The 16,129-nt window shown below is 35.2% G+C and overlaps 1 protein-coding gene across 4 annotated transcripts in view; it reads right to left on the bottom strand.

Annotated features, from left to right (window-relative positions):
- The window catches only part of LOC136844323 (uncharacterized), a 24,546-nt gene extending 8,417 nt beyond the window's left edge, over positions 1-16,129 (bottom strand). Inside the window, exons 1-6 of one of the 4 annotated variants that reach the window (XM_067113300.1) lie at positions 15,745-16,129; positions 8,820-8,943; positions 8,124-8,255; positions 6,158-6,226; positions 5,259-5,389; positions 2,325-2,423 (exon numbers count right to left, since the gene is read on the bottom strand). In XM_067113300.1, coding sequence (XP_066969401.1) covers positions 2,325-2,423; positions 5,259-5,389; positions 6,158-6,226; positions 8,124-8,255; positions 8,820-8,943; positions 15,745-15,756 — 567 coding nt within the window. In that variant the 5' untranslated portion in view covers positions 15,757-16,129. Of the gene's footprint in view, positions 1-2,324; positions 2,424-5,258; positions 5,390-6,157; positions 6,227-8,123; positions 8,256-8,819; positions 8,944-12,736; positions 13,012-15,744 lie in introns of those variants that run through there. The other 3 variants (XM_067113299.1, XM_067113298.1, XM_067113301.1) reach the window with 3 other exon arrangements.

Genomic DNA, 16,129 nt, shown 5'->3' with positions numbered 1-16,129 from the left:
TTGGTTATGCTGCTCTGCAACCCAAGGATATTCCTGTTTTACCTGTTATTGTGGTGTGCCATACAATATTTTGTCATCCACAAGCATCTGTTTATTGTTTGCGTCTCTGACATGTTGTGGTTGTGTTGCGTGTGTTCATTATTTTGCAGTTTTCCATTTAGTTTGTGACATGCTCACTGCCAGTATGCTACTGTGAGTGCTCATTTTTTTCAGTTTTCAGTAAGTTCACCGTTCATGTGATTCATGTGGGTTAAAATGGGAACATTTAGAATAAGTTTGGCTATTTCCTTGTTCCTTATCAGGGGTGTTTTGTTTCTTTATTATATATGCATTTTGCTGGTGTGCAGTAAAAAAGAACAGTCTTACTCAAAAAGTGGGCCCCTCCTTCAATGCCTACAGCATTTGAAAGGCTGTTTGAAGCCATTCGGGCAGGTTCATCGCACAGCAAGCCATAAATAGCAGGAATACCCTCATGGCAGGAAATCTCATCTTCTTAATGGCTATATCTTCAGCTGTGTTCGGTCATTGTTCATGTTTACTATTCCAGTTGCTGATGTCACGAGCTAGTTATCATTTACTGTACTGTAATCTTAGAACTTTTAAAAATACACTAATGTTCTTGATTAAGGATGGTATCACTAATGTTCTTGATTAAGGATGGTATCTTTTGATTTCAATTTTTAAGTACCTAATCTTACATATAAAGTATTCTACCAAGGAGGAGGTGGTACGATAGAAATACACTTTATATATAAAGCTAGGTGGACTCTTTTTAAGGCATTTAATTTTATGAAAGGTGAAAAACAATTTTCTTTGAATATTCACTGAACAACAATTTTTTAAATATAATTTTAAAGTAAATATTTATATTTAAATTATTTTATATATCAATACTTAATGTATGCATGAAAATTAAATTAGTCAAATTAATATAATACTGTATACACAAAGGAGAGTTTAGTCTCATCTGATGAGGCACCCTTATTCATACGCCCACCTCCTCTGTTAAGAGCACTCAGCCTAAAAGACATCATCCACCTCCAGTCCTGACTCCCTGTCTCCTTGCCCAAGAAAGCTTCAGTTCCAAGAATGTCACCCTTTCAGGACAATCATCAACCCACAAGAGATCTCCCAATTTCCTTACTGCCTTCTCCTTCCATCTCTTAAGAACTTTTTCCTAGAAAACTTTTTCTCATCTGTTACTCCATATGAGTTGGCAGAATCACTGTTTCACAGTATTCTATCTCAAATTACCTTTAGAAAGTTATTTCCCAGGCTTATTTGAAGGTGTCTCTGGAGGCCATCTTACAACTCAAGAATGTGATGCATGAAGTTCAGAATCTCTCCTCCTTTTGGTCTTTTAAGTAAAAGCTGAAGTATGTGTTCAGATAACGATAATGTATCTATCATTAACAAACCCTTGCCTAAACAAAATCATACGATACCTTCGTTCATTTGCCCTCCCTAACAATGATTCTGAAGATAACTAATGTTTGTTAAGAAATGAATTAGAAATGTACTGCAGGTATTCACTTTACAGAAACCTATGTAGTGTGTGTGTGTGTGTGTGTGTGTGTGTGTGTGTGTGTGTGTGTGTGTGTGTGTGTGTATTGCACCTCTGTAAGAAGTTATGGTTAAATTTAGTAGTAAAACTAAATAAAAACTAGTATTGCACATAATGTCCATCATAATTAACTAAATGCAACAATACTTAAGGCTACATGAAAACTAAAACCACTCTATTTACCACTCATGTATAGTGCAGTTTGTTTTGATAATTTGAGGTACACCATGATCTATCAGCAACCTCTCAAATTGACTTGAACCAAAATTACTTTAAAGCTGCTTCCAAGGAAAATGTGTTTTTTCTTGTAAAGATTGATAGAATAAATGACATTACGTTTAGTTTTAGTCTGATTCTGCTGGTAAATCATGAAAGAGACCAGATTGCAATCCACAACAGACAAAACACAGTCATATCAAATCGGCTTTGGTTTTAGCGAACCATCTCCTAAAAAAATACAGTTTATTGAAACAACTTCATGTGGCATGAAAACAATATTAGTATGTATCAAAACAAATGTCTATCATCTTTAAGAAAACTATATGATTAAATGTCTATCATCTTTAAGAAAACTATATGATTAAGCATACCATTCAAGTTGAATACTGATAAACAATAATTATATGTACATCACAGAGTGTACATGCAAGTTATTTTAACATTCAGTAAAGCTTTAGGGATACATCTACTTTTCCAAACTCAATGAAAAACTTGAATCAATCAACTTCAAGATACTCAAACAAAAACATTTCCTACTCACCAGTCTCTCATTACTAGACACAGCCTCCCTTGCACCAGATAGTCGGTCATCTGGTGTGCCATTTTCATCTTTAATTCCTCTGTTAGTTTCATCCTGTAACTAAAACATAATGAATTTCACAAAGTATATATAAACTACCATTCAACAGAAATAGTAATCCAATAAGGCAACTTGTTCATCACAAATCCACTGCATACTTTAAACTACATTTATGGTCTTTATATGTCCCAGATGCCAGTCTATTTACATTGTTTAAGACTCAATGGCACCAGCAGTAACCTTGCACATGCGCCAGTGGAAGCCTGTTTTCCTCAGTGGTTAGCTGCCTTCATGCATAAGTGTTTTTCAGTTCTTCACAATTGTCAGAGTATTAATTCACTCTAACAATAATTAAATCATCCCTTCGTCATTCATTCCTTACTTTTCAAAGCATGATAGCCAAAGTATAGTGATAACTCTTCAACTAGATTATCTTCACTTTTCTGGCTGGTAGTTCGGACAAAAGTCTTTCTGCAAGTATCTTCATTGCCTTTACTGAAAAAACAATGCTTCTGTTGTATCTTCAGGTAACTGCTTCCAGTGGTTTTCAAGTGTTTTCACGCATCTGTCCGGTGTTGTATTTTGGCACTTTTTGGTCTCAGTAGTTAACCTGGTCCAAATGACACTTCATTTGGATATCCACCATGAAAAGCATCATACACAGTTGCACCCCTGCCTGCTCCAGACTATCCTGAAGGGGCGATTGACTTCTGCTGCTTCACCAACTTCACTGAAAATGGATTCTGGCACCACTAGTGTGGCAAACACAGGTCCACTTGAAACTCAAGACAAGAACCACTCTTCATCCTGATGTTGGGACCTTGGGACCTAAACAGTCAAGATCTTAACAAAATGGAAAGTTGGTTCTCCTCCAGACCTTCAGGAGATGAAAACCACGGGCACCAGTCTTGCAAGGACCCTGGAAGAACTAGGGACCAAGCAGTTGCCAGGGTTTAGGACCACAGCAATAGGGCCAGATGGAACATCTCAGTGGCAGTGATGCCAATGCTTGACAGGTACCAAGCAGTGACCAGAACTTAGCATCTTGCTATGGAACAAAGCACAGCAAAGATTTCCCAAAATTCATCTGGGGTAAAACAGAAATGGGTCTGACTTACTGCTCAAAGACTTAAAGATTATTTCTTTTATCACTGGTTGCAAATGTATTTATCATGACATAATGTTGGTTTTAATCTCATTTTAAAGTTGAATAATTACTCTTTGCAGTACACATATTAAAAATGAATGAAAACAAAACTGTATACTTAGAATGAAGTAGTGATGTCAGCTGAAAACATAAATTTACTTACTTTTCATAAAAATATTTTTGAAAAAATGCACATATTACAGGTTTATGAATTTACGGTGCCATGAAAAGTATGACAAAGTTCATTTCCAATATATACATTATTGCTATTTATACAGTACTACCATTGCATATACAAAATATAAAGAAAATCAAGGAATAATGGGCAAACATTTTCATGATTCTCTATTTAGAACTAGTTTAGTGATGATTCTTTTTGAATTGCTACAGTTTAGGCAAGATGGATTTAAACCATCAAAAACATCCTGCAGGTGTAGTCTCAATGCTAACTGATGTCAAATTATTCAAGATAATGTTTTTAAAAATTTTCTGTAGATGACATCACTTGACATCATCAGAATCTCAGAGGATGAAAATTGCATAACTTAATTTGATGACATCATGACTTTATCCCGGTTATGCCACCTATTTTGTGAAAACCAAATAATTTGCACAGAGTGCTGTGATTGTACCAATCAAAGAAAGTACATTATGCATATGAAACTGGGAGATTCATTACTATCGCTATAACCTCAGTTATTCACTCTCTAAAATTAATATGATCTGGAATCATTTTCTTTAATCAGTGGTGCATCGCAAAGTTCAATACTAAACTATGTATATATTTTGTTACCTGCTGTCAAAAATGTATCACATGTTTCTTCCTTCACAGGCATCAAGAAAGTTCCATTTCTGTCCGTTCAATTGTAATGTATTTATTGTTATTTAAATCAGGTCACTGAATTGTATTCGTGGGCGCCGACGCCAGCCACAATAAATGGAATGAATAAAGTGAGAGTAACCTTATCCTTTTCTTTCACACCTCTTAAATTTTTCGCTAAAATTACAAAAAGGATGAAAACCAAATGATCTGGAATCTTTCTTATCTTTGCATCACCATTGTGATCAAAATGGTCGAAAGCTCCCCTATTTTGTCCAAAAGATAAAACAGGAGTTTTGTCGAAATTTTGAAAGATACAGTCTCTCATTTACATTAAATTGTTGTGGTTTTTTACTCATAATTTCTTATGTTCAATAATGTGTGCTATTAAGAAACACAGTCTGTTGTGTTATACAGGTCGACCATTGCCAATCCAAGCATCATTGGGGCCTGCAGGGTACTGGATTTTTTTTACAACCCACAAGATAAACACAACTGCATGCATTGGGTACATACATACTCACACAGAAAGCACCAACAAACAGTAGCAGCAGGTTGGTGCAGTGACCAGGAAATTTGACACTGCACTAGCCAAATTAGTCCCAGATTGGTGATGGAACCACATTTATGATTGAGGGATTAGTGATGGTCGACCTGCACTTGATAATCTGGTACAACTTTGCAATGCAACAAGAGCAGGACCTTTATCAATCATGTCTGTGATTACAAAATACACCAATCTACAAAAATAATTTTTCCATGGAAAAATCTGTAATAAGCTCCCTATACAATATTATCTCACTACAGCACACCAGAAAGACTAAACTCTCAGTACAAGAGCATCAATCACTTCTAAAGTATTATCTGAAAAACCTATAATGCCAGGGTAAAACAATCTGATAACTGCTAAAAATTCAAAGGAACTCACCGCTTTCTGAGAAATAACTGCATCTGGGGAATCTACATCATCCGAGTTGTGTAGCTCCCCAAGTTCACTCTTGCATGAACTAAGTCCTTTCAAGTTTTCAGTTTTCTGTTTGACCAGTTTTCCAGTACATCCTGAATAAAGAAAAATCACAAATGTTAAAAGTAATTTGTATTTTTCCTAACATACAAACCTGAAGTTTGATTGGGAGCTGGAACAGCTGTTAAAACTTACTGAGAAAGCTTAGATGATTTTTGGGTTTGCATTTTCAAAAACAAAACAAGCACAAACACAAAATATAGCACTATTTCACAAAACAAGCAATCAAACCAAAGAAAACACAGGCAAAAGAGAAGTGGAAAACATCAGCTTTGGTAGGAAGGACAACAGCATGTCCTACTAGTAAGGTGGTAAGGAAGAAACTGAATGCGTCACAGCATCATGGGAGAGAGGAGGTTGGCGGATACCTATTCTCTCATCCCACTGGCCGAACCCCATTGCCACAAATTCCTTGTTCTACAGTTTTATATGATTTTTACTGGTTTCCAGCTGGCACTATATGATTTCATCTTTACATTAAGACCCAGGTTTGTTCCACATATGTCATACTGTACCTAGTGTACCTTATTCTATCTTTCCTTTGTACCTTGCACATAAATGTATATAAAATATCCAATTTACTGCACAAATACTGTACAGGCCAATTCTGTACTTTTCATAATTTCTTTAATTGCTTAGTCAATATTTATCCAAGTGGCCTGATGTAATTAATAACCTACCCTTGGCTAAATCTGAATAGTTTTTCTTATGAGTTACTACTGAGTGTGCTATACATATCACCAGTAAATTTCATGTGCTATTTGAACATACTTCAGTTAAAGATTTATTCAGTGGTACATTACCTTTCACAGGCTTCTTGCGTCCTTTCACCATACGCGCCCTGACAGCCCGCCTCTTGTAGGAACGTGGAGCTGGAAAAAAAAGTATCCTATGATTATCATGGCACAAAAACAACCCATACTTACCACACTCCATGAAACCCTGAAAATGAGATTTTTAAAATTAAAATCTAATTTCTAATACAAACCCATCAGCTGATATGTGCCTAATTCTGTGATGTGCAGCTCCTCTGACATGCAAAAGGAAGATGACTACCACTTGGCAAGTTATTCCTCCAAGCAGTGCCTTTTGTGATAATCGTGGTCAGGTCACTCCCTGCATTTCCAGACTTACTAAAAGAAGCGTGATGGCAAGAAAAGGGCAATGATGGGTATATGTTAAAAAAATAAATTTCAGTCTTAAAAATAGTCTTTGTTAAACGCAACCCAACCAGTTTATATGGGCTATTTAGGTAAGTAGGTTTTCCTCTTGTATGTAAGAAAATTTTAACCACGGCACTGAAGTCAGCAACCTTCTGAATGAGGTTAGGAAATCAGATCCCCTCTGTACAAATATGGGGTCATGAGTTGGTCTGGCATCATGTAGCAGGGTCATAAAATATCGGCAATAAAAATTCAAACATAAAAACCCCATCAGTCATGTGGGGATCTCATAATGTGGATGCTATGATCTGAGGGTAAAAGGATTATGTCAGAGAGTAAGGCTAACATGCCCTCACGACCCCAACCCTTGCCATTTGACCCACAATCAGAAAATAAAGAATTTGGTATGTTTAGCACTCACTACATTAAAAATATGTGAATTCAGTAGCCAGCAGTCAGAGTGCAGATCCAACTTCATGACTTCTCAAAGGAGCTAGGATGCTCAAAATGAGTCCTCCTTGGATAACTTTACCTCCCAGGAGAGGATAAAAATTCAGTCACAATTTCAAGAGGGGAATATTTCCCAGAGTCAGCATAACATAACCAGCATGTATAGCCACTGCCAGAGGGAGTACTAAAGACGTATTGAGTTATAACTTCCTCAAAGGAAGAGAGTAGGTAAGAGTCTAAGGATCAAGAATATATACTGAAAAGTTTCATTGTCCCTAATGGAATTTCCTCCAAAGTTGTGAAACATCCATTGCACCTCACTAGAGTACATGTGATAATTGTTCCTGTCTGTTCTTAAAACTTGTAATGTGGTACAAATATGCCCATGAGCAGCTGACAATGACCACTTTATGTAAGCAATATGTAGTATAGATTACTTTTGGTTCTGCAGAAACAGCTTCATTATGACCAAGACATCACTAAATCCGTGTTCTGCAAATAAGTTTACAAAAGATCTGATAATACGAAAAAGGTATAAGCATTGTTATCTGGATGCAAATAGAGGGATAATCACCAGAATTGCTGTGTGGGGCACTCCTACAGAATGTGAAATGGTCTGAGGAGGTAGACTTGAAGACAACAGCCACTTGCACATGAAGTAAAATTAGTTGACTTCTAACCAAGGTAATCCCAGTTTTATGGAATACTGTAAGCCATGATTTACCCTTAAATATAAAAAAAAAGACTAGTCTATCTAGCCAAGGCTGGCAGAACAACTTACGTAAATCTCAAGATGAAAAAGTCCTCAAAAGCTTGAGGAGATTTTAAGCTGCAGATACCAACACAAACAGCTTTCCATTCTCCTCAGTGAACCGCCCCTTTCAGTAAGAGTAGACAGTAAGGGTATGAAAGCCCACTTGAATAAATGAAAGGTAGTGGCCCTGCAAACACAGTTCCTAGGCTGAAAAAGTTTTGCCATAACTTGAGCACATTGGGTGAAATGTAGCACTGAGCTGGAGACCTGGGCACTTGTAAAAGGATGGGTCGAGTTAAAACAACTACAGTGTCACTAGAATTTACAATGCTCTTTCATAGAAATAACAAAAGGAATTTACAATACATCAATTGAATTTATTACTTGAACTGCACCACTTACTGGAGTCTTCACTGCCAAGGTCATCATCAATAACATCATCCTCTGTTTCTTCAAGTTCAACCTTGACATCTTGAATGAGTTCATAAAGGCGATCTTCACTCAACTGAACTTTGTTACTTGACACGTTATCAGCTGAGAAAAATATGGTCAATGTTACTTGACACGTTATCAGCTGAGAAAAATATGGTCAATAACATTCACAGAAGTATAGTCCAGTATTATATTATTATTGTTATTATTATTATTATTATTATTCAGAGGATAAACACTGTTCACATGGAAGAAGTCTACAATGATGATAAACATATATATTGAAGTATGATAAGGCTACTAATCACATCAGACAGTGTAACTCTTAGTAAATATCTTGTAACAATGATTACTTTATTACCCTGTAACAATGATCATATTGTATTTATTATTCACATGTTCTCTAACAAAATCTGCAGTGTTAGAACTCAAGATTTTACTCATCCCAATAACAACTGGAGAATCAGAGATATAGTATGGATGGCGATAAAAAGTAAAATTTTAATCAGTGCAAACAAAACTAATCAACAGGAAGACACCCAATGAATGTATGGTATTCACTTTGATACTTCTTTGTAACTGACACTGGTACAAACAGTACCTCCTACAACTTTGTTGGCAGAGGTAAAAACAAAGCAGTTACAGCACGTGAAGAAATTTACGTACCTTCAAAAAGTTTTCTGAACTTTGCTTGTGTAGCCAAACTGGTGTCCACAAATTCAACCACTTCATCCAACTTTGCAACACAAGGACCACACACATGATGTGGTAATGCATCACGAACATTAACCTGTAGTTCAAATTTAGAATGGTTGGATTAGAAATCAAATGAAAAACTTAGCAAACAACTATTACCTATAATCTTGTATGGCCCCTATTAAGAGTGCTAATGTTGCTATTGTCTTTATGGTTCCTTGAATACAAACTACTGTATATGCCAAATGCTCAGCTGAAATGTTAATCATCACTTTAAAACAGGAGTTCTTAACCAGGGGTATCCAGACCCCTTGGGGGTATGGGAACCAAATCTCTGGGTACTGGTATTTATTTTATTTAATGTATTAATTTATACTTGGGTAGAAAATATAATAAAGTTATTAATACTTATGTTCTATTCCTGGCAATCCATATCTAAAGTACAGGAAATTCAACTTATTGACATATTTGGAAGACATACTGGCAAATAATAGGATTGGTGATAATTATTTCGACAGTCAAGTGAAGGAGGTATGGGACCATGTTGGACAATCCATTGGGGGTCTGGAATCATCAAAAGGTTAAGAACCCCTGTTTTAAAACATGACACTGGAAAAGTGTAGTCTGCTTGAGTAGAATATCACTATTGCAAAAATGGGCTGAGTTTGCGTAAAAAACTAAATACAAAAGTGGTGAGAAATCCATTCTGCAGAATAACGCTATATAATTGAATTAAAACATCCCATTCCATTATCATTTCTACAACATAAAAATAAATCATTTTTGCATTGACTAAGTTTAGATGAAAAATGTCATGCAACAGCAAGGCTATTAAAAGACAAACCCTGAGTGAAAAAACACCTCCCTGGCTAGGCATACATCTGCAAACCATAGCACAATCAGTGGTGGTTAGTTATTAACTTGTGTCTCCTGCCAAATCACACATCATTGCTCCTCCAAGTTCGGATAATACTCTGTTCTTTGACAGTTGTTTTTCCTCTTTCTTAATTTAACTCTTCTTTTTCCTCTCTCTTTTTTGTCACTACAGTACACTGATTAACAATTTTTTCTGGTATTTAAGAGTCAATGCTTAAAATAAATGTAAGTACATGGTTTATTGTTTTGTGGTAAATTTTGTGGCCTTATCCTGTGGCAAGTCTAGATAATACAAGAAAATAACTTAAGTTCCTGGATGCGTGGCTGGATATAAGGAAGGTTCATGTAAAATAACAAGTTTGTGTTAAAAAAATACTATTTTCTTCACAAAAATATTTCATATTTAAAGTTTCAGCATCAGATACTCATCATGTTGTATCATGGGAAGTAGGGTGGAGATGTTTCAGGCCTACTAAATATATAAATGAAATTACCAATTTTCCTCCTAATGTAGCCTAGGATTATGACAACTCTAATGAAATGCAGTTATAGGTGCTAGAAGACAAACCAGTGATAACTGGATAAAAGCTTACCAAAACCATGTTAAGTCTCATGGAATGTGACTGCATTTCTCAAAATCTGCAGGTTAATGCTTTTCAACATAAAGAATATGCTACTCTACACCTGTAAAAATGTACAGACTGAGCAAATCAGTAATTTCATTATTTCTATAAGCAACCTAAAATACAAAAGCACCATGAAAATTCATTGTTTCTGCAAAGTACCAATGAATTTTGACCAACACAGGGAACAATAAAATCCCACAGTAAATAAATGTTATAACTCATATCTAAACAATACAGTATAAGGTAAAATTGGCTAAACCCAAAAACCAAGATAACATCTGATATCTGGAAATCATAATGTACCATCTTACATAATTTTTTAAGCACCACCATGTTAATCACAGTACTGTATCAACTTTGTCCAAGAGTACACACTAACTTGTTAAAAGCACAGTGGCCATTCTCAAAAGGAGCTTGCTACCACAGCATGCTACCCAGAAAATATTGTAAGACAATTACTCTATGTAACTGTTACGAAGATGCTCAAGATGGGACAGTGTAAATTTTGGATGTTCCTTAATTTCAACAAATGTGTGAACCTGCTCAGAAGTCATCCATCTATTACTTCCCATCAGCACTGAAACCAATCGTACCAATCTGAAGAATATATTAATACCTGAAGAATTTGAGTAAAGCAACTTTGAAAAACTTAAGCCAAGTAATTTTTTACTTTCAGTATCTCATTTGGAAGGGGGATGCTTGTGGATTGGCTGACCAAATGTTGTTTTAAGAAGAAATGGACCATGAGTCATTTTATGTTACTGCATTTCATTTTAAATGCCGATTTGGAAGTGGCAGTCTCACAGAAGAGTGTATTTCTGTAAGATGACAATGCTACCCTCATAATCCAGCTAAAACTATTGCTTTTGGCCACATTCCCATTTCTGGATTACAAAAAAAAAAAAAAAAAATCATATAAGTAGTTTTCAAAGTTTTCTTCTTCATACATGTTAGGGGTATGCTATATCCGATATAATGTTAGGAGGAACCATGCAAGGTTGAGGCACAACAGCCTAGGAAAGGTTAGGTTACAGGAAGGTTACGATAGGATGCATTCCTGCTAAAGTATTTTCAACTTGCTTTTTGGCAATACCACAATAGAGCAGCCTGGTTCTTGCCAGTCAGTGACCGTAATATTTGCCCCTTTTACTTGTATTTTTGTTTATGTTTATGCCTTTGTTACTTCTAAGCAAGAGCTTCGCAAGGGTATTTTTCCCATACTTTTAGTGTTGCTGATGGAGGAGGTGGTGGTGTTTATTGTCGGTCAATTATTATTAACCTCATATCTACCCAACATAGCTGGGGACCCTTTGGGAAAGAGGGTTTTTGGAAATGTTGGGCGAAAGACTGGACCGCCACATTGTTGTTATGGAATGGTTCCACGCATGCACAAGTCATCAAGGAGCCATATGTTTAAGAAGGGATTGGCTAAGGAAACCCATTATAAAAAGAACTATACTAACCTAATGTACCCTAACCTAACCTAGTAGGCTGTTTTACTTAGGTGGGCTTCACCACCAGCGAAGGAAACGCGCCTTTTTACCATTCCAGGATGGCCAGCATACAACTTCTGAGGTTCAGTACAGGTTAATGACAGTTGACCAACAAAAAATAACGGTAAATTCTCGATAAGCAACCAAAATACTATAGTCAAAATCAATTTCCAAAGTAATACCCCTAGCAGCGCTATTACTTTGACCTAACTTAATTTGCTTTCAGGTGAGACTCCTACAGTTGCTTGAATCACCAGTCGGCAACCGTAATATCTGCTGCCTTTTGCATTTTTGTTCACGTTTACGCCTTTTGTTTTTTTATAATATTTACAGTCTTTTCTTTGTTTCTATGATAATCCCAAGGGATTGGTACTAGGTCTAAACACGACACCCATTCTGCAAATAAACTGATGGTTACCGAACCAGCGGGGCGCGGTAGTAGCATTCAGTTTTACCCAGGTTAGATGCTGGGATGCATTCCTGTATTGTAACTTTTAAGGAACCTTTGGTCAGGTTAGGTGGCAAGGTTCACTTGCCTTTAAACACTTTCTTACAGACGTAGAGCCCCAATTTGGTTAAGGAAAGTTAAAATTTGGTTGGAATGGAATGGAATTTTTGTAATTTAAGATCGACGCCAAGTACTGGAATCCACAGGATTACATCCACGTATCGTCCTTGTTCCATTTATAAACTACCCTAGAAAACAGGCTATATGGTTTAATGGGTTTAATTTTTTGGTCTGGAAATAAATTATCACAGCATTACCATAATATTAAATGAACAAAGTATATACTGTATGTACAATAACATTATTACATCGGAATAAACAAAACCACATTCGTCGAAGACTAACCAAAACAAATACAGGGTGTTCAAAAAACTACATACTCACAACGACTTTCACGTATTTCTTTATGATCGCTACGAGATTCCTCTCTCCGTTTTGATTTTCAAATAAATCTATGAGGTCTTGACTTTCTGTGCCACAAAGCCTGCATAATCGATCTATCTTGTCAAAAGAGCCCATTGTTTGTGAGGTGAATATATCATACTTATTTAGAGATCTTCCCTTCGGCTTTCTCTTCTTCTTCTTCTCCTCTTATAATAAGAGATGATGGAGATCTGGATCTTACTCGATAAGTCAATGTACTCCAGGGTAAAAAAAAAAAAAAAAAATACTCATTAACTGCAGCTAATAAACATAATATATCGGCTCGTTATGTATATTAGCTCAAACATTACCCGTGCCAATTTACATTGATATTGTTTATCCTCGTTAAATCCAGTTAGACGCAAAAGCCATGGCATTAAAAAGATACCCTTTTCTGACTTTTTTTCTTCACACTTTCCCGGTAGATTCCTCAAAGTACAATTTAATTTAAATCTGCCAGTTTGCATATTTGAGCAACGTTTCTTTGCACATTGTATTTTTATAAGTACGTGTAGGAAATCTTGTATTACATTACATGTATAACACAGACTGTAGTTTTAAATAATAGCAGCCTATATATTATATATATATATATATATATATATATATATATATATATATATATATATATATATATATAATTATGTATTGTGAACTAGTGCTTTGAATCTTAGTGCATCATTATTTTTATCAGTTAATTTAAATCAATGAGTCTGTAAATAAGTGAATGTCAAGACGGCAAGATAGTTTTTGATCATCCATTTCTGCATCCATTTGTATAATCTTCCTTTCTACATGTGATTTTCTAATGTGTCAGCGGTTACAAAAAGGCTTTTATCATCTGTGAATTTTACACTTCTTACTGGTTCGATATTAACTGTATCACTCATCACACTATCAAAATTTTAAGATTGTGGACTAAACTCTGAGGCACTTTAGATCTCACATTTTTATGGGGCAAGAATATTTATTTTCAGCACTCAAAAGTATTCTGTCATTAAAAACAATCCTTCCAGGTTACTAATCTTCCAATAGCCATTCGCTGAAGTTTAGATATAAAACTGTTTACATGCTTAATTGTATTGCAAGTAAAAAAAAAAGTAGGGGGGGACTACCTTAATCTTACAATATATCAGCAAAGCTTTACCAGCTGGTCTATTATGCTTCTTGCTTTCCTGGTTCCAATCTGGTTGGGCCCCAACACTCTTTACCTTATATTAATTCTAATTAGTCCATATGAGACGAAAGTTGGTTGCAATGAATAACAAGGCTGTAGTCACTGACACCTTCATAGTTTCACCTCTTAATCAAATTTAAAGTCCATGTACAGAATCTTTCCACAATATTAGACCCTTCATATACGTAGTATAGGAAAGTTCCTCAATCTGTATATTGCAAGCACATTTGCATTTCTTTGTTAATGAAGACCTCTTTGTTCCATTTACCCATGCCCTTGTCTTCCCCTAAAATCTTCTGGATTTTACTCACTTTTCTTGAACCGACTGGCTTCCATAATCTTCAAGTGACAAACAAGCCTCAAATGTTTTCTTCAGTGCTGACTTTTTCACCAACTCTGCATTTTTGAATCTTTCATCACTTCTTGATTTATACATACTATTTAATAATATATAACAAAAAGATTTTCATCTATCTTCCTCTCATATCATAGAGTATTACAGGTTTATAGACAATTTTCTGAACATTTATCATGGTTCCGTCAATCATCGAGCGTCAAATTTCATATCTTCTGTCACGAGCTGTCACCCAATATTTTATGTAAGTTACCATCTTAACAGACTATAGTTTTCTTTTACGTAACTAATTAAATAATAGAAAACAAAAAGCCTTGATATTATTGATGAATAACCATTAAAAATCGTATTCTTTATCCGTGAATGAAAAATTCTGTACCCTAAAATATATACGGTATATTTATATATATATATATATATATATATATATATATATATATATATATATATATATATATATATATATATATATATATATATATATATATATATATGGTAACTCTAAGGAGAGATTCCTTTTGGAGATATTGTTAATTAACGAATTTTTTTTTGAATGAACAAGATAGAAAAAGGGTGTGTATGATGCAGTAGAGGTGAAATAACATGAAGATTTTATCGGAATACTGTAGTGTAAGAAAGTTGCCGTTTTTTGTTGACGTTTTTACGCCATGTTCATTACCAGCTCCTTGGGAACTAACGTAAAAATATAAAAAAAAATCGGTAAATTTCTCACATTTCGGTAAATGCAATAGATTTGTTTAAATAGTCTTGATCGTACCTAAATTACGTGGTCTTACATGTCGATTTTTTTTACTTCCTTGTTTATATATATTAAGCATCGGTGGAATAATATTTTGTAAAATTTTAAAGCAAATCCCTTCATTTCAAAACAGGGATTTATCTTATGTCACTTCCTTAAGAAAAATAATTTGACCCTAAAGTTCTTTGGAATATTCAAAATTTTTGTTCGATTGGCAATCCTCTTCTCTCCTGAACCTTTTGTATAAATCCGGTTTACCTGTTTTATGATTTATCTTGCCAATGGAAATCATCCATTTCCTTTAACGTGAACTTTAGGCTGACATTCGCCTATCCCTCTTTCTGGCCTCCATTTGTCCTTATAATATTACTTCGAACATTTCCTTTCAACTTTCTTCCTTGAAAACTTTTTGTAGAATGCCACTCATCTCAGTAGCTTCCCCTTTGTATAACGAAATAACAATGTATCATCTGCAAGTATCAACTATTCCACCTTTCATTTGCAGCTGTTGATCTTATCTTACAACTTTGCACCTGCATCTCAAGTCCTTTTCTTGAATTCCCTCATCATTCCACCCCTTGAAATGCCATAGACCAGCTGACTTAATTCAAAACAAAAACATTTGTGTACCTCCAAAACCAAATTCTGTAGTTCAAAAAATATATATCATGTCTTACCGTCATCTCCATTCAAAGCCTCTTTAACCATTCGGGAGGTGTAGTCTTGGTCTCGTTTTTAAGGTTCTAAACAGTTTATTTTTAACTTTCATTACACTTTTATTCTCTGACAAAATTTCAGTTTGACACTTCGCATCGGAACACATATGAACTACCGAACTAAGCCTTGTTTACGTCAGTATAAACTTTCCACTAAAGGGTCATTCTCCAGACAAAACTAGTTATTGAAGATGTTCAACTTCGCATGGCTCATCTACCCTCTTATTCAATATATGTTTGGGCAGCAACGATATAGACTTTGGTTTTGTGTTTACTTGATCACAAGGGGTAACAACCAATTCACTAGGTTCACTTGGTTCCAACAGGCATTCTGATTTCTGAAAAG

Source organism: Macrobrachium rosenbergii, chromosome 12 (genome assembly GCF_040412425.1).
Source record: "Macrobrachium rosenbergii isolate ZJJX-2024 chromosome 12, ASM4041242v1, whole genome shotgun sequence".
Classification (NCBI taxonomy): domain Eukaryota; kingdom Metazoa; phylum Arthropoda; class Malacostraca; order Decapoda; family Palaemonidae; genus Macrobrachium; species Macrobrachium rosenbergii.
This window is presented reverse-complemented; position numbering and strand designations above follow the sequence as displayed.